The sequence below is a fragment of the Spinacia oleracea genome, chromosome 4, assembly GCF_020520425.1.
Source record: "Spinacia oleracea cultivar Varoflay chromosome 4, BTI_SOV_V1, whole genome shotgun sequence".
Taxonomy (NCBI): domain Eukaryota; kingdom Viridiplantae; phylum Streptophyta; class Magnoliopsida; order Caryophyllales; family Amaranthaceae; genus Spinacia; species Spinacia oleracea.
The window spans coordinates 132,872,138-132,893,566 of NC_079490.1; the positions used below are offsets into that span (position 1 = coordinate 132,872,138).

The 21,429-nt window shown below is 35.5% G+C and overlaps 1 protein-coding gene and 1 non-coding gene across 2 annotated transcripts; one reads left to right on the forward strand and one right to left on the reverse strand.

Moving 5' to 3' along the window:
* Nucleotides 1–709: 709 nt before the first annotated feature.
* On the forward strand, nt 710–19,782 carry LOC110794930 (replication factor C subunit 2). Its single transcript, XM_021999895.2, has 12 exons — nt 710–888; nt 1,000–1,078; nt 1,213–1,292; nt 1,872–1,994; nt 2,181–2,250; nt 2,332–2,405; nt 8,339–8,459; nt 8,547–8,609; nt 18,020–18,079; nt 18,608–18,733; nt 18,818–18,901; nt 19,384–19,782. Exons 1-12 carry the CDS (start codon nt 845–847, stop codon nt 19,480–19,482), a joined length of 1,023 nt encoding a protein of 340 aa, XP_021855587.1. The 5' UTR covers nt 710–844; the 3' UTR covers nt 19,483–19,782.
* Nucleotides 19,783–21,131: 1,349 nt separating this feature from the next.
* TRNAR-CCU (transfer RNA arginine (anticodon CCU)) lies at nt 21,132–21,204 on the reverse strand. The gene has a single exon. It is a non-coding gene; the product is annotated as a tRNA-Arg (tRNA).
* Between the last annotated feature and the right edge of the window lie 225 nt (nt 21,205–21,429).

Below are 21,429 nucleotides of genomic sequence, written 5' to 3' on the forward strand. Positions count from 1 at the left end.
AGAGTACAGGGTTAAAAACAGGGGCGGACCCACATAGATCCAGAGGGGTCCAAAAGGACCCCCATTATTTTTGAAAAAAACTGTAAAATGAATTTTAGGGATAATTAATTACACTTGAAATAGTTAAGTTATGTATAATTAACTTACATTGATAACAATGAAATGTACTTGAAGCATAATGGTGTTTGAATGCTATTTTACCCAAGTGGACAGGGTTCGAATTCTCTTAAGCGAAGTTAAAGATGATTTTTTCCATTTATCTTTTTTGTCTTTTACTTGTCCATCGTTGATCATCTAAATTCTTTATGTTTTTTTTTTCTTCATCGCTTTTTTTTTAGAATGGTTCATGATTTTGCTTTTACAAAAACACAAAAAATAGTAATGTTATTTTTTCTTCAAAAATATTTTGTATTTTTCATAAGATATACTTCTATTGGTAATTATTATAATAAAGTAAATCTCATTCAAAGTATGAAAAACTCGGTTTTTCCATTTTAAATTGAAATCGTGCCAAGTTATTGTTTGCAATTTGGACTAGGTGTTGAGTTTTATTGTTATGAAAATCCAAAATTAAAGTTTGTAAATTCTCCACATATTTTATTATGCATTTTTAATATTTCGAGTATTTATCTCTCAACTTTAACTCTCTATAAAGAGCAATACGAGAAATTTGAAACAAATCATAATTTTTTTGGATCCCCATTTATAAATTTCTGGTCCGCCCCTAGTTAAAAACCCTGGTTCCATTTGCTTACACCAGAGAAAAAGCGGGAAAAGTGAGCGCAGGCTACACCAAGGAGAGAGAAACTGTGTACTGTAGTGGCTATTGACAGAGGCTGTCGAGATGGCGCCATTGTTGCAGAGCTCTCAGCAATGGGTGGAAAAATAGTAATCTTTTCCAAGCTTTTCCTCCATATTCTCTTTACTTCTTCTCACTTGATTTTTTTTCAATTAATCAATTTCCAAAGTTTGAATTCGTATTTCTGCAAATTAATTCAGTCGGCCAAAGAAAGTGAAGGATGTTGCTCATCAAGATGAAGTCGTTAAAGTTCTCACAAACACTCTCGAAACCTCCAATGTAATCCAATTTTTAAACCTTTTTATTTTTCCGTATTTAATTTCTATTTTGTTGCTCAATTTTATTTTTAGTTTCTAAAAAAACCCTATAATTGTTATTGCATTTCTTATTCTTTGAATTTTTGGCTACGGTAGTGTCCTCATATGCTATTCTATGGCCCACCTGGAACCGGAAAAACCACCACCGCGCTCGCCATTGCTCATCAACTTTTCGGGTATATCAAATTTCAACTTCATTTTATTAAAGGTTGCTGGAAAATTGATTTTGTGTTATTATGCAATTATTGAATATGAGCTTATTTTTTATTTGTGGTTATGCACATGAAATTTGTTTTTTCTCTCATTTTAAATGTTTTTAATTTTTAATCTTTATGAGTGATATTTTCCCATTGGAATTAGCTGTATGTGCTAAAAGGTTATTGGAAATAAAATTTTGTTTAGGCGTACAATCTTTCAATAATAACATGATTTAGTTCGTGCTCGCTCTGTTGGTGAGCTTATTGACTTGCTGCAATGATATTACTTTGCAACGGTGTATTGAAATTCAGGCTTTATGTCTTCCAATTCAATAGGACAATTTGGCCATGATACTTGAATAGAATACCAGGAGTAGTCGTTTAATGTTCTGGTTCTATTGATCATCACAAGTGTAAAAATGAATGTGTGTTGTTTGGAAATATTGACAATAAATTCGTTAGTTTGAAACGAGCACTGGAACTTTGTGAATTGGATTTATAACCCTACTGGAGAGTACATTGTCTCTGGCTTGAATTTAATTGCATTGTGTTTTACAGGCCTGAACTTTACAAGTCCAGGGTGCTAGAGTTGAATGCTAGTGATGATCGTGGCATCAATGTCGTTCGTACAAAAATTAAAAATTTTGCTGCTGTTGCTGTAGGTTCTGCACAACGACAGGGGTAAATATTGTTCCATCAGCTCAACTGGATTTCTTTACTCTCTCTCTCTCTCTCTCTCTCTCTCTCTCTCTCTCTCTCTCTCTCTCTCTCTCTCTAGAATTAGTTTCTCTCTCTCCCGCTCTAAGTTACTTCGTATATGTTTTATGTTCTATGATTTGCCTAAATTTTCTAATTGGATCATTTCAGAGGCTATCCTTGTCCACCTTATAAAATCATAATTCTAGACGAGGCAGATTCAATGACTGAAGATGCTCAGGCAGGATATTTATTGATTTACTATCGTATTTACCCAAGTAATTGCATGATGTTACTAACTTATTATCATTGGTCTTTGCAGAATGCGTTGCGTCGAACAATGGAGACCTACTCTAAAGTTACAAGGTTCTTTTTCATCTGTAATTATATTAGCAGGTGGGTCTAATTTACGTGTGACTTAGTTATTATGATGATATGTTCTGTAACCTTTCTTTAGAAACTTGCTGCATCATGTACTTCCGTTAACTTTTCATGTATTATACTCTCTTTAGCATCAGTTATATTTGTTGTAGAGCTTGAAGTGCTTTGCATAACATGTGCTCAACTGCTCAGTTTGACAAATCCAGGGCGTGTTATCAGGCAAATAGTGAAATGGTTATAAAAGTTTACCTCAGTGCCACTAAAAGACATAACATCCAAATTGAATGTTAGAGGCGATCTCAGCATGCATATTGAGCATAAAAGTTCATGCAAATTTAATTTTCTGCAATTTTCTTAAGCCATATATCTCTTGGAAACCTGATGTTAAGATATAACATTTTTGGTTTGTACTTTGTAGTGAGAGTAGAAAGACTAGAAACTTAAAGTATGATTCAGAAAAGCTGGAGTTCCTAGACCTGCAAACTGAGGCTTTAAAACGAATGATGGTGACACGTCAAGGGTAAAGGCCATCAAGGAGATGTTATCTGCATTGTGGCTCCTTGTGTTTGTGGGTGGGTGTGGGTGTGGGTGTGGGTGTGTGGGGGGGGGGGGGGGGGGGGGGTGTTCATAAACTACCTTTTTTTTTCTCCCTTGCGTTGTATTTCTTTCTTTTTATATCTTACTCTAGTTGTTTCTTTTTTATTGGGTGGGAAATACAAAAATAAGCAACTTATCTTTTCAACTTTCACCTAAAGATAATGAGCTGACTCCCTCAAAAAAATAATAATATAATGAACTGACAAAAAATAGGTTGGTTTACCCCTCTCCAGTCTCCACGAACACCCCCTCCTACACCAAAAATAAGGACAAAGTTTCCATCTCTCCATGTCCATACACTGACTTTTTGAGCTAATTTTGTTCCAGATCAAGTCTGAAAATTTACTATGTTAGACCATTAGTGAAGAACACTTGTATCCAAGGCTTAGGATCATAGAACACACTTACCTTTCGAGTTTTGACAGATGAACCGATGCATGACTTATGTAACTGAACTGCTTGTAACATCTTGATTGTTTTGGATGACTAATCATCTAGGGCAACTGTTAACCTATCTACCTTTTTATTTATTTTTTCTTTTTCTTTCTCTCACAAGGTTTTTATCAGTCAATGATAGGTGAAATAAGTCGAAAAACTGATGCCTGGTACTATTGGTGTTCCTTATATGAGTCATATCTAAGTCAAGCACTAGTTGTCTAGTTCTAGGGCCTTCTCTAGTTTTCTATTCCCGTGTTTGACTTCTTTGACAGACCATCAAATAGAAGGACTTAGCTTCTGAGGCATGGTCGCTAAAGTATTTTGGTTCATCAATTTTTTTTAACCTTTTTTGGGAAGTGATTTTCTTATCAATCTATGAAAGATTCCAGAGGAACTTGAGGATTGTGAGGAGTCCTTTGTCTTTTCTTGTGGCTTCATTTTTTTAATTGGCTTCTTTCTTGTCAACTGGTCACTGGGCTGTTTTGGTATCTCCAGCATGGAAAAATATTATTAGGTTTAGTTGCAATATATATTGGACCGTGTACTATAAGCTATGAGGATAGTAAGACTTAGCGGCCTTTGTTTACTTATTGATCACTTGGGATGTTGGGAATGAATTTAGCTCTATTAATAAGCAGTGCGTTTGTCACTTACAAATGCAATTGACCTTGATGCAGTAACTGCAGCATGTGAGAAGTAAGTGGAACTTGAAACTTACAAGTTACAATTGACAAGTAGGGTTTTGAGTGATGAGTATGGCAATGTTGTTAGCAAAACTGTTGAGGTTCTTATAGATGCACGAGTCTGTACTCTGTAGTTAAAGATGAGCCTAAGTAGACACGCAAAATAATCTCTACAATTTCTTTATGAAATGTTTTTTCTTTCCTCTTGAAATCTACTGTTAATTGAGTTTTTTTTCGGATTGAACTCTGGGTCATTTTCTTCTCCGCTCACCTAGACTGATCAACTTTATTCATAAGTGAATTTTTATTGTCAAGAATACTTGACTTATAAGTGAAATTCTTTAAATTTGTATCCTGTATGAGAACTGGCTAGGTATTAAAATTCAGCATGTCGTTACTGGATTGTGGTTCACTGTTGTGCAGTCTCAAACCTATCCTATATTTATAATTTGCAAGAAATCTGGAGAACTACGTGTCCCTCCTTGAAAACATCTTCCCATTTTTTTTTTTAATTTTAAATTTCATGTCTCTTCACCACCAAAAAATTTCCATGCCCTTTATCTTTCATTTTTTTCTATTAATTTCAAGTATTATACCAATTTATATTTCTATCTTCAGTTCTTCACTGTTTTCTTAGTGAAACACGAAATGAAACACACTTACTCTTTTTTTATGAATTGAAAAATTAAACTCAATTTTAAACATAACAAAGGCGTGCATAGCACGGGATACGGGATCAATACTAGTTGCTATGATTACTGATCCATAACTCTCATAGTAGTGTACCCCACAATCAGGTGTAGCTCTCTGTCCTTGACTTGGCTTATTGATTTTAAGATAGGCACTCTGGAAATGGTAAGCTGCAAAATATCAGGGTTTTTCTTCAGGGGTGTAATCAGTTTATATTCTTTACTTGGTTCTGATTGCTTCTCTACTGGAGGCTGTTGCATGTCATCCTTCACCTGCTATTAATTCTTTCCTGATCATTTCTGTTTATTTTTTAAAAAAGTATCTTTATTTTTTTTTGGGGGGGGGGGGGGGGGGGGGGGGAAGAGGCACATTATGTCCCCTCTTCTCTCGGCTTCGTTTGACATTTAGTGTTTTACTTCTTGGCTCTTTTCCCCAAGCAAATAAATTTGTAGGACCTAGGAAGCAGCCGAAGAGGTTATGTTTTATTTTATTTTATTGTAGAATGTGAGCTAAATATTAATGATCCTGAATTCTAGGTTTTAATGTACCATCTCGTTCCTTAAAGTTCTTTACATTCACTATTTACACGGACTCCAATGTAATATTTAGCTACCAATATATCTGACTGTATTTGAAAAAATTATAAAACGTTGATACTTTGAAAACACATACTGAGACGAATATAATAAGATCTCAAATTATAATGTTTGATGTATATAATAAGTGAGAATTTACGATCAACGTTTTCATACTTTAAACACATTATTCCAAAGCGTAAAAAGCTTTTAGGAATGGAGGTAGTATAGTGGACTATCTTCATTTTAAGTTTAGAGTTAATTTTACCATTTAATGACTTTATGTATAAGGGTTAAATACGTAAATGTACTCTAAATGGTTATAATGTAACATGTTGCTCATTCATATTTTCAATAATAAACTTCCACATTTTTCTATTTGTTTAGTTAGATATAATTTGGTTGTCGATCTTACTGTATGTTTATATCTTATTATACATTTATCTTTCTAAGTGGTTGTAGTTATTTGGACTTGTTTCTCAGCATACGAAAGACTCATCATTGATACACACAACAAAGGGACTTAAGGGGACAATTAACAACTTATTAAACAAGATATGAATTGCCTCCCCGATCTAATGCCAGTTTTTATGTGAATGAATCAATTTGTTTCCTAACACATTAAAACTGGCAAAAGATCGAAAAAGCAAAACAAACCCTAAGGCAATTATCCTAATAGGACATATAGGGACATTAACCATTCAACATAAGCACACATTAAGAGCGGACATTACTGTCATTTTTAATTCTTTAATTCATTAACCCTTCCTTATATGCATCCACCCTTCTCATAATTATCCAAATAATCAAGGCAACATTATCATCAAAGCAACATAATCATCAAGACAACATCATCATACATACATGATCAACATGCTAATATACCAACATCATCAAAATAAAGGTAGCATTATCATCATGACACCATAATCATCAAGACAACATAATCATCAAGGCAACATCATCATACAAGTACAACATACATGATCAGCATGCCAAGATACCAACAACATCATAAAAAACAAGGGACATGCATACACTTCAATATTTCAACAGCAACATCAAAACAACAACACCATTGGCCCACAATAGATCACAATTGTTGGCATCCACCATATAACTCCATAAATAACAACATATCATAAATTAAATAGAGTTAAAAGGAGACAGACTTATCTAAGCATCAGATGTTGAAGCCGTTTTTTTTTTCCAGATCATCATCCTATGGAAACGATGTTGAACATTTCCCACTAGACACATCAGCAACACCATTAAATAGTTCAAACATTAAATAGTTCAAAGGAATCTGATTCATTGGGTTCCTTGCATGCAAGAGGGGACATCAAAGGTGATTAGTATCATCGGATAAAACAGAGGACCTCAAAAAAAATTCCAAAATAATTCTGAATAATTCAAAAATCCCCAAAATTATCCAAATAATTCTCATCAACGAAATAAAGACATGCAAATGAAGAACCATTTCAGAATTTATCAAGTCATGCACGAATAAATCCCAAATATAACCAAATAATTCAGATTAAATCCAAAAAAGCCACAAAAAATTGACATGCACATGAACAACCATTTTAGATTTTATCATTTCACTCATGAATAAATCTGAATTAATCCAAAAAATCCCCAAAAATTTCAAATAAATCAGATCAAGGAAACAATCACATGCACGTGAACAACCATTTCAGATTTTATCATTTCACTTACGAATAAATCCAAAAATATCCAAATAAATCAGAATAAATCCAAAAAAGTCCCCAAAAAATCCATAAATTCCAAATCGACGAGATAAAGATATGCACATGAACATGAATTCGAATAATTCATAAAACATTCAGATCTTATCAAATCATGCATGAAGAAATCCCAAAGAATCCCAAATATAACCAAAAAATTCAGAATAAGTCCAAAAAATCCACAAAAATCAAATAAATTCAGATCAACGAAATATAGACATGCAAATGAACAAGAACCCTAATTTCAAAGTTTTACCCATCAAAAAATCCCAGAATATCAAGATTTATACCTCATCTTGTTCGTCGTCTCCAAAAAAACACAGATCTGAGGGTTGCGTTTTTTTGACTCCACCTCTTCACCAGGCTCCACTTCCTCCTTCTCGAACCACGCTTTCAGATAATTACGAGTACTCGTATTCTCTTTCTGGGTCATCATCAGGTTATACAAAAACTCGCTAGAATAAGAGTGCTCGTTGTTGGGACAGTTACAATTTAATCCCCAATCACAGTTGGGATTAGGAATTCTTTGGCCAGAGTACCCAAAAAAAGACTGAAAGCGATCTAGAAGAAGACGAACCCATGAATAACAAGAAAACCCTAAAAATCTATGACTTTTTCCCCTCGTTTTTTCGAGAAAAATCAACTCGCACCGACGATTTAGGACCAACAAAGGGGACACAAATAGAGGGGATCTGCTCGTAAAGTGATTCCGATGAGAGTGTATGAAGAAATGGAGTCGAAAATACTTCAGATCTAAGAGATTTGAAGAGAGAAAGTGAAAACAGAGGCGGAGAAAGCTAGGGTTTCCGAAGAACAGAGGGATTATTTGAAGAGAGAGAGAGTAAAATGAGAGAGAGAGAGAAAGAGAAATTAGAGAGGAGTGGGTGAGAAATGAGGGAGAGAGGGGGTGATAACCACGTGTTTAAAGGGGAGGGAGGTGGGTGTATGGGGAATGATAAATTAATTAAAATAAGGGTGGTTGGGAAATTTAGGGTTGAAAAAGGGTAGAATTTTAGGGGTTTTTTGGTAAATAGTGTGGAATATTAGGGTAGTTTGGTAAAAAAATCGTTGCCAAAAATAGTAAAGATTCAGTGGGGAACAACATTTAGGAATGCCAAAAATAGAAACGGGAACAACATTTAGGAACAGAGGGAGTACATGTTAATGATTCTGAATTTTTTGAACCTAAATTAATGTTCGTGCTATGGTGATTGCAGGATCATAGAGCCATTGGCTTCAAGGTGTGCCAAATTTAGATTTAAACCACTTCCGGAAGATGTAATGATAACTCGTATTTTGCATATATGTGGAGAAGAAGGCCTCAATCTGGATTCTCAGGTATCTATAGTTGAGTGTCCGTCATTAGTAGTTTGACTTCTCTCACCGTTGCTCTACATTTATTAAAAGATCCTGTGATTTATGCAGGCACTTTCGACCTTGAGTTCCATTTCACAAGGTGATCTTCGTCGGGCCATTACATACTTGCAGGTATTTGACTGCTTACGTTGTTCCCACAATCATACAAATTAAGAGCTCATTACATTTTCTATTCGGAATAAGTCCCATAACCATGCGTGCCTATAGATGCATCATTCTATTCTGATTGCTTGTGATGTCCCATTTCCATCCTTTTAAGTGAGCATGTGTCTACGCATGTGTGGGCGGGTATTTGTTCTATCTGTGTTAGCATGTCAATAACGTGGAATTGTTCTTTGACATCTGCTTCTGATTCCCCCGTCTGATAGCGTTACTGAACTTTCTCAGAATTTTGACCAAGCAAAAATAACAACAATAGTCACCTAGCTGTATCTTGTCGTCGAACATAATCGACTGATCCATGTTAATGATAATAGAACCAACAGAAAAACAGTTTGCACGTTACTCTTTTTGACCGAACCGTTAACTTGCAGAATAAGAACTTCCTAAACTGTGTGAATGATACACCAACCCATCCACGACAATTTTGATTCTTTTACTTTATTTATTTAGTTAACTTTGACTACTAAATACGAAGTACAAATAAAAAATTTCTAATGTATTGTGGGGAATACTTTGAAATTGTTATTTCTTTATCATTCTTTCCCATGAATGGAAAGCGGAAATAACATTTAAATGTATCAGAAAAGGTTAAATTTATTAGTGGAATACATAGGGTTTCAAGTAGCAAATCTACATATTGAGACTTAAAAGGGGACAACAGGAGATGTTGTCCCTTGTGTTTGTAATTGTGTCTCCTTTTCACGACTATGGACAAAGTATTACTGAAAGAACTCAAAACGATCGCGGGTCTGGTTAATCAATGTAGAACCTACTTTTAGTCTCTGACGTTCTGACTTAGAGTCTTAGATGGTTAAGGTGGAGTTACTTTTTGCCCCCTCTTGAAAGTTAATCAATGTCTTCAAACAACAGTTGGTATCATATTGTGCTGGTGCTTCTAAGAAGAGACGCAAAACAACTCACGTGTACTTCTCCGACGTAAGTTATTCTAGGTCAGAAAAGAACCATTAGATACATCCAACACTTGCTTGAAGTAAACACTTGGGTTCTTGGGGATAGTACAAGAGCAAGGTCATGATGGGTATATCTGGATAGCCTAGTTAGCAAGAGCCTTTAGTTATCGAGAGCTCTTTAAATCGGTAGTAACTAGTGTGTTATAAAGATAGAATCGACCATGACACACCAACTACTTGTGAGCTTTTCAATGAGAGAACAAAGTAATACAATTTACTGCATGCCTTTTCTCTGCATCTTATTCACTTCGATCATGGGGCTTAACCAGAAAAGGGACCATACATCTGCAATAACCTAGGTGGCGAGAAGGGCATTAATGTATTATAACGACATCTTTTAGCTTTAATGCGTCAGGAAAGAGTCTACTTATTAGAGATCCTTGACAACCTATGACAATATGATGTCGCTATAGAAATGACTAATTAAATTAAGTGGGCGTCCAAGCCTCTAACGGACTCGTTATGCCAGTTTTAGATTTGTTCCTTCTTTGAAGATCAACCACGAAGTTTGAATTTCTCCAAATTCCACTATGACATATTTACCCCTATCTATTCCCTCTTTGTGATATATTTGCATCAACAATCTATTGCTTTATTAATGCTAAATAGGAGAACTTACATTACACCTTGTATTTTTTAGATGTGACGTAAAAACTTAGCAATCACAAATTATTCATTATATCATAAATAGTAATGGGAGAGTTATCATCTTCCATCTTTAGTGTTGATAAAAAGCTCAATAGTATCTTAACATTTATCCCAATGGTTCACTTTAATATTTTATGGGAGAATGTTCAAAACTAGTGTATGATGATTTACTTTGATCTTTGTTGGAGCTCTTTGAATATGACTTATTCACACTTTATGTCTTTTTTTTTTCTTTGGTAGCGGTCCTATGGGGTTAGTGTTATAAGCTTATTAGTCCTCTCTAACATGTCTATGATTTTGGCAAAGGACTTCAATAGTAGGCGTGAGTGTGTTGTTTTTTGATGATCACAATGGTATAGAGTACTTTTATAGCGGGAGTGAATAATAGTTTGGATGTTACATCGCTCTTGTGACCAATGATATGTTTGAGCAATGACACTGACATTGACACTACTAAACTACTAATTGGGGTTATTTGGGTGTATATATAAGTTAGACCATGACAAAGCTTATGATGATGCAAGTTAGAATTATTACATAAGGTGACGGAGTGTAAACATTTCATCTATACTTCATGTTTCATTTATACTTCATGGAAATGGTTCCTTGTTGCTTGAATCTTTATGATTTAGTGCCTGCTTGGTTAACAACAAAAAATATGTGAAGTTCTTATAGAAATAATAAAAAAAAACATGGGAAATGAGTTTTTCTTCGGATGTGAAGAATGTGAAATTGTGGTTGCAAAAAATATAGGACATTGTAGTTGGAAGTTCTTCTACCTACAAAATGAAGGAAATTACTTATCCCATGCCTAGGTCCCCTAGGTTAGTGAAACTTCACATGGGAAATAAAACATCCGATGTTCTACCAAACAACATTTTTGTATTTTCTAGTAAACCAAACAACATGCAAAAAACAACTTCTTTGGAAATACTACTTCCCTTGTTCAACCAAACAACCATTCACCGACCTATGAGATCTTTTATATTACTCTCTCCCCGTCCCACATTACTCGTTACACTTAACTTTGCACAAAATTTTAGGGGATAAGTGGTTGTTTGGTTATCAATTGTTATTTTATTGAAAAAGTAGATGTGGTAGGAGTTATTGAGGTATTTTTTAATTGAATGAGAGAGGGTGTGAGGACAAAACTTCTTTAAGTGGGAAGAGAGAGACAATATAATAATTGTGGGATCATTCTTAATTTAGAAGTGTAACACTGAAATGGACGAAAAAGGAAAGTGTAACGAGTAATGTGGGACAAAGGGAGTATAAAGGTAGGAGGATTCATTGAGTTGTTTTCTTGATAAAAGGGTGGGTTTTATCGGAGTTTCAAGGGTAAGAATGGATCGTACAATTCTTTTCCATGTACTTCCAACTGAGTACTTTTTTATTTTTATTTTGCTAAAGGTAAGTAGTATTAGAACAAATAAGCGCAAAACGTTGAACAAGTCTAAGAACAAAGCCAAGGTACTTGAGTGGGAGTTTACCACAATCTTCTCAGCTAGAATATCACAATCTTTAACACTCAATTTCTTAGAAGAAATAGGAATGCCAAGGTACTTGAGTGGGAGTTTACCAAGATTGAACTTGGATAACTGAACCATACTATTAAGGGTATCAGGCCTTACATTTGAAGCTTAGAGAGAAGACTTGCTAATATTAGCCCGAAGACCAGAAGATTCCGAGAAAGTATAGAAAGCCCTCAAAAGGAAGATTTCTAAATACTTGCAACACCTTTTTGCACACATATTAAGAAAATGGAAGAGAAGACAATTGGCTGGTCCCCGGATGGCCACATGGAACTTAAACCGCTGATTAGTCTACCTAATTACCCACCCACTTCAAAAACTTCATTCCTACCAATTGACGGACTATCCTATCTATTGCCACAATGCCACCTCCTCCGTTGCTACAGAAGCTATAGCAACCTCTACCTCCGCCGCCATAACCACCTTAAAATTGATGGGAAAATCAATATGACACCAAACCTAAGATATTGAGATGAAAAAATAAAAACTGAGATCAGAGTGGGGATACAAGGAAGGGGAGGGGGATATTGTCATAAAGTTCTAGGTCCATCTGGTTTGTTACTACTGGACAAAAGCACGGTGAAGGAAGGAGAATGAACCAGCCACCAACAATGGTGGTCAAATTTTGCCATGATTGTTTTAGTCTGAACCATAGGCAGATCTGACCAACATGGGCGTGATTTTGGTAATTTCATTGGATGGCGGTTTCAGCGAGAGTGGTCATTAGTGGTGATGGTGTGGGTCATGGTTTTGGTGAGAGTGATGAGGGTGGGTGGATGGCGGTTTCGGTGATGGTGGTGATTTTAGTGAAAGTGGTGGTGATGGCTATGGTGGACACTCTTGGTGGGGAGTGAGGAAGGTGAGATATGTTCTTTTTCTACCCCATAGTCAAATACTGTGTTGGGAGTCTTTGGACCGGTAGGATGTTGGGCTGGTGAACAATGTCTTTCTGTTTGATCCTTTCTCTTTAGCATTAGTACTTTTTGAAGAGTCTGAATAACATCAGTTGAGCCTTATGCTTTATTTAACATCAGTTGTGGCCTGTAGGACTTGTCTGGCGTTTCATTTGTGAATGTCTCTTATCACTTGTGAAAATGTGTCCTTTCAACTAATTTTTTTTAGTATTCTTTAAATCTAAGATTCCAGAAAAAGTTTAAGTACCTTATGTAGGCAATTTATCGAGGGAGTATAATTTTTGGTGGTTTGGAGGATGATGCCTTGTCCATTTCCGATGGAGCCAAATATTCATTTGTTCTTTTGGCTGTGGGATGTGATGGACTAAATCAAAATGGCTCTTAATACCTCTTCGCTTCCTTTCCATGAAGTAGAAGATGGTCGTCCCGTTGTTGTCCCGTTATCGCTTTTGGGTCAATTGGAAACAACCTCTCTGCAATTGCAGGGGTAAGGTTGCGTACGTCCGACCCCCCCTTACCCCGCTTCTTGCGGGAGCCTCTTTGAGGTAATGATAATGATAATGATAATGATAATGATGGAGGATGATGCCAAGTTAATCCCCTTTCTTCCTTAGTTTTCATCTTGGTGATGGGATCTATAGCATGTCTGTTTGTAAATAACTGAGTTTGCATAACACAGGCTTTAGTAGGTTGTTGCATTCTTGCACCATAATTCATGTTCAAAAGGCTCTTAGTTATCCATATCTTCTATTTACTCTTTACTCACGCTTCCTTGATATTTGAGAAATTTATGGGATGCCGTTGAACTTTTGCAAAGTGTACTAATACTGTTTATATTTGAATTGACGCTCTGAAACTTTTTTTAAATATGGTGTAAATCCATAAATATGCTTAGCAACTGAAAGGCAGTTAAACTTTTCTGCCACGTTAGCATTGTTTACTAAAACTAACAGCAAATTTAATTAATATGGACTTTGTCGTAATTTAATAGTTAAGATGCATACGGTGAACAAATCTAGGTATTTTAAACTTTGCTTAAAGTGTAATGGTACTTTTGAAATTTCCCGTGCGAACCCAATTAGAGATGCATGGGTTATTGAGGTTTGGTTTTCTGATCTTTGGAGATGATAGAAACCATAAGGACAAGTTTTAACCAGGGTGTACGTATCTCGGCAGATGTTCTACATGTGTGTTCGCTGAGTCCTTGGTTGTAAGGCTATCTAACATGATTCCTGCCTGGTCCCCCTTTTGGTAAATCTTGTTAGTCTCCAATAATGGAAGTCTCAAGTTTTTATTTTTTGGTTTTGACAAGGAGAGAGTAAGCTTGTTGAAGACCACCTTTTTTATCATACCATTTTATACATGTCTATCTTTACACTCTCAGTTGATATTGTTTGCAATTTGAAGGGAGTTGAGAGAATATTTTTACAGGATCTAATGCAGAATTGCAAGGACTATCATTCAGTTAAGTGGAACCAAGTTTGTCTCTGTCAGTAGGATGGTGGCATAGGCATTAGAACTCTTGTTGTATTATAGATGAAGCTTATAAGGTGAAGTGGTGTTGAAGTTTTGTTAATGATGATGGGGCGTTATGAAAGGACATAAGAATAGATTGTTGAAATGAGGTGAAGAATAGAGGAGTTGGTAGGTAACAAGGTTCATGAAGTAGGGATACTGAAGTGTATTGTAGTTGACCTACAATGTTTCAAGTCTTTGGTGAGTATTTTGATGAATTCTGTATCTAGGAAGTTGTTTCGAAATGATGTGGTATGGGAATAATTTGTTGAAAGTTTCCACATCTTTTCTGGATTACCTTTCTAGATTTCCCTATAGGTATGAAAAAATTCAATTACTTTCAAAGTTTCAAATGGAATTTCTTTGTTCATTGGAGGTTGGATCTGAAATTTATGATTCGCTGTGTTGATTCCATGACAGAAAAGGATATTATTTCCATTTAGATCTTCCGTAATTTTCTTGAACTATTGCCGACGATGCGACGACCACCGGAATTAAAATCCTGGTTCATGCAGCCGGCCCCATATTGGGATTAAGGCTTTGGTTGATGGTATTGTCTCAAATTTTCTTCTAAAGATGTATTGGGGTCGATGGCCCCTCTAAAAGCATGTTTTTTTCTTTGCTCAACTGTTAAAACAAGGTTTGTAGATATGATGCACTTAAGATTTTCAGATCAGCAGGTCAGTGAGCTGTGTCTATGGTAACTGGTAAGTCTGCAATTGTACATGGATGATCGTGCATTTAGTCCTTGGTTTCTCTCTCTCTCTCAGTTGTACTCTGTCTTGCTTTTTCCAATCTTATACAGATTATATGAGTAAAGTTACGTTCAGCCCTATAAGCCCACAAATGCACTTTCTGTACAGAAAAGTAGATGAAGGATTCTTGTTGTTAATGTGTAGAAGTACTAGAAGAAGCTGGTTCAGAAAGCCATTTGGTGGTGTATGTTGAAGGAAAAAGCCAACTGATTTTGAGGGTGAAGTTAAGTCACTTTCACTGTAAAATTTTGTTTTATGAAGGGGGTGTCAATGGTGTGTGGTTGAAGCAAGCTTTAGCAAAAGTAAAAGCATGTGTGCTTTTCTTGATTCAAAGCGAAATATGATAGTCTGAGACTCTGAAGGCATTACAATTCTTGCTTTGTCCCATTTGTATTAACGGGTGAGGTTTTGCTGTCTTACTAGCTTGTATATACAGAGTATTTCCTAATTAAGTGCTCCATAGATAAAAGTTGTGAAGCACGGGTACCGCAATTTAGTGAGGCCGTATCGGGTACCTCTCGGGTACGGGTACCTCATGGATACGTACCGGATTCGTATCCAAAAATTGGGTACGGTCAACACCATTTCTGGGTACGTTTCGGATACTTTTGGGTCTCAAATATAAGTACCCATACAAAAAAAGCAAAAAAATTCAAAGTATAAAGCCAACAACCAATATTCAAAGTTCAAAATTTGAGAAAAAAACATAAATCAAACCATTATTTCTTTAAATTAACACTTTACCTTGCTTTAAAATGATTATTCGGCCCAAAAACCTCTATTAATTACCTCAAATCAAAAGGCCCAAATTGGTATAAACCCTAATTTTCGAGAGAGATAGATTGAGATTAACCTGTCATTCTCATTCATTATCAAATTATATAGAATTCAAATACAAAATACTTAAAAAATTGTGAATCAATTATATATTACAAACTTATACAAAACCACAATGTTTCGTATTTTTCACTGGATTTGTCGCGTATCACACTTTCTTCCACTCTTCATCACACATCATCATCCTTCTAAGATACATCAGAAAAGTCCAATGAAATACGAAGATGATATCAGGAGATGGAGAGATAGAAAGGGGAGAGTCGGAGAGATATAGAGATAGAAAGCACGGAGATAGAGAGATGTAGTAGAAGAGAGAGAAGAGGACGAGGTGCGTCATGAGATGGATAGCGGCGTGAATGAATTAGTTAGGTTTTGCATTATAAACCCTAATAAAATAGCGGAATTCCTAATATAGTGGGTTGGACTCGGAGTCGGGTCAAGTCCGATAGACCTAAAGCAGGATCTGAGTACGACTCCGACTCCATTCGGACACGGAGTTTTCTAATCGGAATCGAATTTGATTTATTTGGATTTTTTTGCCATATCCTTGCCGTACCCGTTTCTTGAAAATTTGATTTTTCCGTTTCCAGTTCCCGTACCCGTCCCGGTATTTGTCCATGTACCCGTTTTCGTGCTTCATAGGATAAAAGATAAGAAGAGAAAAGATACTTTACAAAATTAAAAGTCTTAGGATTTGGTCTAAACACATATCACCTTGCAGCCTAGTGTCTAAATTCGCATAATATTGAATCTATAATCTCTTTAAAGTTTCAAAAAATATGTTTTTTATTTTTTTATTTTTATTTTTAACTGTTGGCGCCTTTAGCCACCTTTTTATCTTGTAAGCTTTAGCAACCTTTTTATCTTGTAACTTGTAAGCTCCAAGAACCTTTTTATCCTGTAAGCTTTAGCAATCTTTTTATTGATGTAAGCATGATATCAATCAGGTCATCTTCTAGAGTAAGCCAAAATTAGGTTGTAGGTAATTTGTCCCCTGTGAAATGAATGCTGAATAGGTAAGCTCAGTCCTCAGTTCCTTACCTTCTGTACTATCAAAATCTGGGAGAAGCATTGGTCATTGCCCATTGATGAGATATCGATATGGGTAAACTATATTTGAAGGTCTGCAGGTGTTATTTTATTTATCCATTACCTTTGATACCTGCCAACTTGACAGTTGACAAGCAACATAAAGGTATCGGAAATACCACCCTGGAGTTGAAATGCCCAAAAATGCTGATGAGTCAATGTTTTGAAAAATGCATGATCCTCATGGGTAAAAAAACTTAATTAAACCCTTGATTTGCACTGAGCCAGGACAAATGAATCTTTTTTCTTTATGACTTCTCTGATGTTTGTATTCTGTCTCCGTCCTGACAAAACTGACCAATGGGTCTTAATTTCTCTCTTGGCCTCTGTGAGTATGTTACGGTTGAATCGTTATCACTTGTTTTAAAAAATTTGTTACTCTCCAGATCCCTCTATCGGCGTCTCTCTCTCTTGGATTGTGATCTGCAACTTGATGAACTCTATCTCTGTTCTCTGCAAAGTATGGACAATTTGATGTTATTTCCTAATGACTGGGCTTGATTTGGGTAGTGAAGTTCCAATAATGAGCTAGTGGCTACAGTTCAAAACTTTAAATACAGAGTATTGATCATGGCTTGTAGTTTTGCAAGGATTTTCTGGAACTCATTTTTGGCCAGGGGTTTCTTTTTCTTGGTGTTTGGAAAATGCCTGTTTCCCAATTTCTGTTCTGTTCGTACGCTAGCTAGCATGCACTGCTAAGATACTATATTTTATAACTTCCAGAGTTCCAGTTGCTATAGGGTGTGGCCCTTGGCCCTCCATCCCCAAACAACCATTAAATTGAAACTTTTTGGTAGCGTTTGGTTTGCGTCTTTGGGAATATGGAAATCAATAATTCGTGGTTATATATTTTGCTTAGAGAGTTGATGTAGAAAATGGGCCGATAATGTATAAAGTTTTGTTTGCTAAGGACCATTAAAAGGATAAGTAACTATAACATTTAAGTGTGTCGGAAGAATTAAGCATCAGTGCAATAATATCTTGATTCATGAGAGCTTTATATTGCATAAAGTGGTGGTTTTATATCTTTATTTTGTGGGATGGCTAGTCATTAGTTTTTGTTTTGAGTTTTTGACTGACTGAAGTTCAATGTGACAGGGAGCTGCTCGCTTGTATGGTTCATCCATTACCTCCAAGGACTTAATTAGTGTGTCTGGGGTGAGTTATCTGAAAAATTTCCACTTTGATTAATTTAACCTTAATTATGATTTATGCCTATGTCCTGCTTGTGCTATTAATCAAATGAGTAATCTTATTGTTGTACAGCCAGCTGTAGTCACGATGACTGTTTAAGTAATTCATTCAACATTACGTTCCCTCAATTTTGAAACAAATGCCAGCATATCAATCATGGTTTTCCCAAAAAGTGAACTTTCTTGAAGTAAAATTATGGCAACTCTTCATTAGTGAACTGTTTTCTAACTTTCCATGATGCCTAAGACTAATACATATATATGCATAAAGTAAGGGATGCTTTTGTACATTTATGCATGAAATCTTTAACGGAGTAGTAGATTGCCATTTCTTTTAGTAAGAAAGATCGACTTCTCTCTCATCTGCTCATTCCATCCGTATGGGTCATGACTGGAACATATTTAATTGGAAGTATATTCTATTCAACACTCCACAGGGCTTTTGGTTCTCTATTGTTTTTCATGGCTAAAAGTTCTCTTTCATGTTCGAAAGGTCATACCAGAGGAGGTTGTACAGGATTTGTTGGCTGCTTGCAAGAGTGGTAACTTCGATTTGGCTGACAAAGAAGTGAATAATGTCATTTCAGAAGGCTATCCAGTTTCGCAGATGATTTCTCAGGTCTTATACTGTTTAGGTTTTACCATGTTTCTCTCGATTAGTTGCTTTCTGTGAGACGCTGCTTCAATTTGTGTGATTATGCAGTTATTTGATATTATCGTGGAAGCTGATGATTTGTCAGATGAGCAGAAGGCAAGGGTTTTTAAAAAGTTGGGTGAAACAGATAAGGTAAATTTACGTATGAGTTTTGTGTTTGTGGAATGGCTTTCATTTCATGTATGTTAAGGGACCTTTTTCACTGAGTTGATCAATATTCTGTAATATTAGTAGGAAAATCACTGTGACTAGGTAGCTAATCATACAATAGTATTTCATATGATTAAAGCTAGCTTGCTATATTCTTGTGTGAACTAACTAGAGAGTAGAAAAAAAAAGGAAAAAAAAAAGGTAACCAGAAAATGAGGAGGGGGGAGGGTGTTTACTTTCTGCATTTGTATAAAGTCTGTTAATCTCATGCCACATATTTTTTGGACAAAATAAGTAACAATATATAAACAATGTTTAGCGGAGGATCTCTGAAACCTTAAGCCTCTTTGTGGTAACATGTTTAGAAACGTTTACTAATAATATATTTGTAATAGACTTTTACCTCTCCCTTGAGCGTTTACCTGAGACATTTGATAACCTTTCATTTGTGGTATGTTTTGTAGTGTCTTGTTGATGGAGCAGACGAGTATTTGCAGTTGCTAGATGTTGCTGGTAACACCATGCGTGCCTTTTGTAACATGGCACAAGATTTCTCCTATTAGACTTGTTAGCTTTGGAGTATACAGTAGCTTAAACTTTCCGATATATCATATATGATAATATGAAACGATGTCAAATGAAAATTTTTAGAGACACATGCTGGAAGTTTTCATAGCCTTGTATTTTAGCAAAGTGAGCAGTGGGCCGACGGAAGAGGTTTCTTTTTGGAGAGGAAATCTAGTGTGTCCTGCATTAGCAATTATCTAATTATGAAGGTGGTCATTTTGTTCTCTCACTGGTCATGAGCCTCTAAGCATTATTAACAAGAAAAGTAAAATCATCAAACCTCTTATCCTTCACTATATCTAATACTCCTGTTATTTTTGTTTTTACTGTTTTGATTATTCATATTTGCCAATCCACATATTTGATCATTAAAATATTTACTTTCGTATTAGTTAAAATTGTAATATAGTAAGATTGATCAAATGGGACTCTACATGACTACGTTTTCTTATAATGAGTATAAATTAGTAAATTCCTCAAATTATAAATAGTCGCAAAATTCAAAACAGAAAGAATATTTAGGAGACAGGAGTAGTGAATCCTAGTTCTAATCAAAATATAAATAGTAATTTGCCTCCTTAGCCTAGATAAATCCAGAACCGCATAACTTGTAAATAGTAACTACTACTGTTCGGGTGCCTAAATTGGCTTACAAATTGAGCGTGCAGTACAAAAGCCCACCATGACTATAAATGCATGATACTCCTCTCATGTATTCTAAATCCTCTTTTCACTCAAGGCCCATTAATAAAGCCCAACATCTTTTATTATAGATACTGTAAATATATCGATTTATGACATTTCTCAAGATATGTTCATTTACTTTTCCCACACACATTTAACCTAGTAAGAGCTCTTTTATACTCGAACGTCTACTGACTTAGGCATTAGAGGGGTATTTCTCGGATCCACCGTCGAGGCTAGTTAATCCATTTTGTGTGCAAATATATTGAGCTCAATCACCCCAAGTACAAGCAAGGTCTTCTTCCATCATCGACTAAGCTTTATCCGAAACTACTTGTTACATACCCGGAACAACTACCAAAAAGTCTCGTTGTCAAAAAAAAAAAAAAAAAAAAACTACTACCAAGAAGATGAAGATCAATGACCGATGCTCATTTTCTTATCTATTTATTGCAGAATGAATGCAAACACAGTTTCGTAGTATACACATTCACTAACTCTTAGTGATGAAGCCGATCAGGCAAGAATTTTTAGTTTTTGACCAACAATTCAATTCAGGGGCCTAACATTTCCAGAATTACACTATCAATTCTTCAATATTATTGGGAAAATTAATGGCTACAGAATATCTATGAAGCTGTTTCTCGCTCAGACGCTCACACTCACTACATCCATCAACTTAATATAAATTGACTTGAGTAAATTTTAGATGAAAAGGCAAAACTCTTAACCTTACGTCCTTACATAGCCACTTTGAAATTTGTATATAGAAACCAATATCTCCAGCTCTCCATCCTTTGGCATACTAGTCACATATTCAAGCTCTAAACTTGGTGCTCACCATCCCCTTCTTCGACATCTGCAGGTGAAATGCATATTTGCTGAGATGATTGTCCACAGCAAGCAGAAAACACAATACTTCGAAATTATAAAAAGAAGAAAATCTTAAAATATCCAAGAACGCGCCAGGTAGGGGTCGAACCTACGACCTTCTGCTTAGGAAACAGACGCTCTATCCACTGAGCTACAGGCGCTTCTTATTATCTACTTTTGTCACATTTAATATTTATAGTTAGTGTACCGATTCAGAATTATCTTCAATTTTTTAGCAGTTAAACCAAATAGACATGTTTTATTTTTAAATAAATGTATCATTTTGACCGGTGCATTTATCAATGCATAATTGAATTTTGACTTGTGCACTCATCTATGCATAAGCGATACTCCGTACTATCTAGCTCTTTTTGTTCTTTTTTATT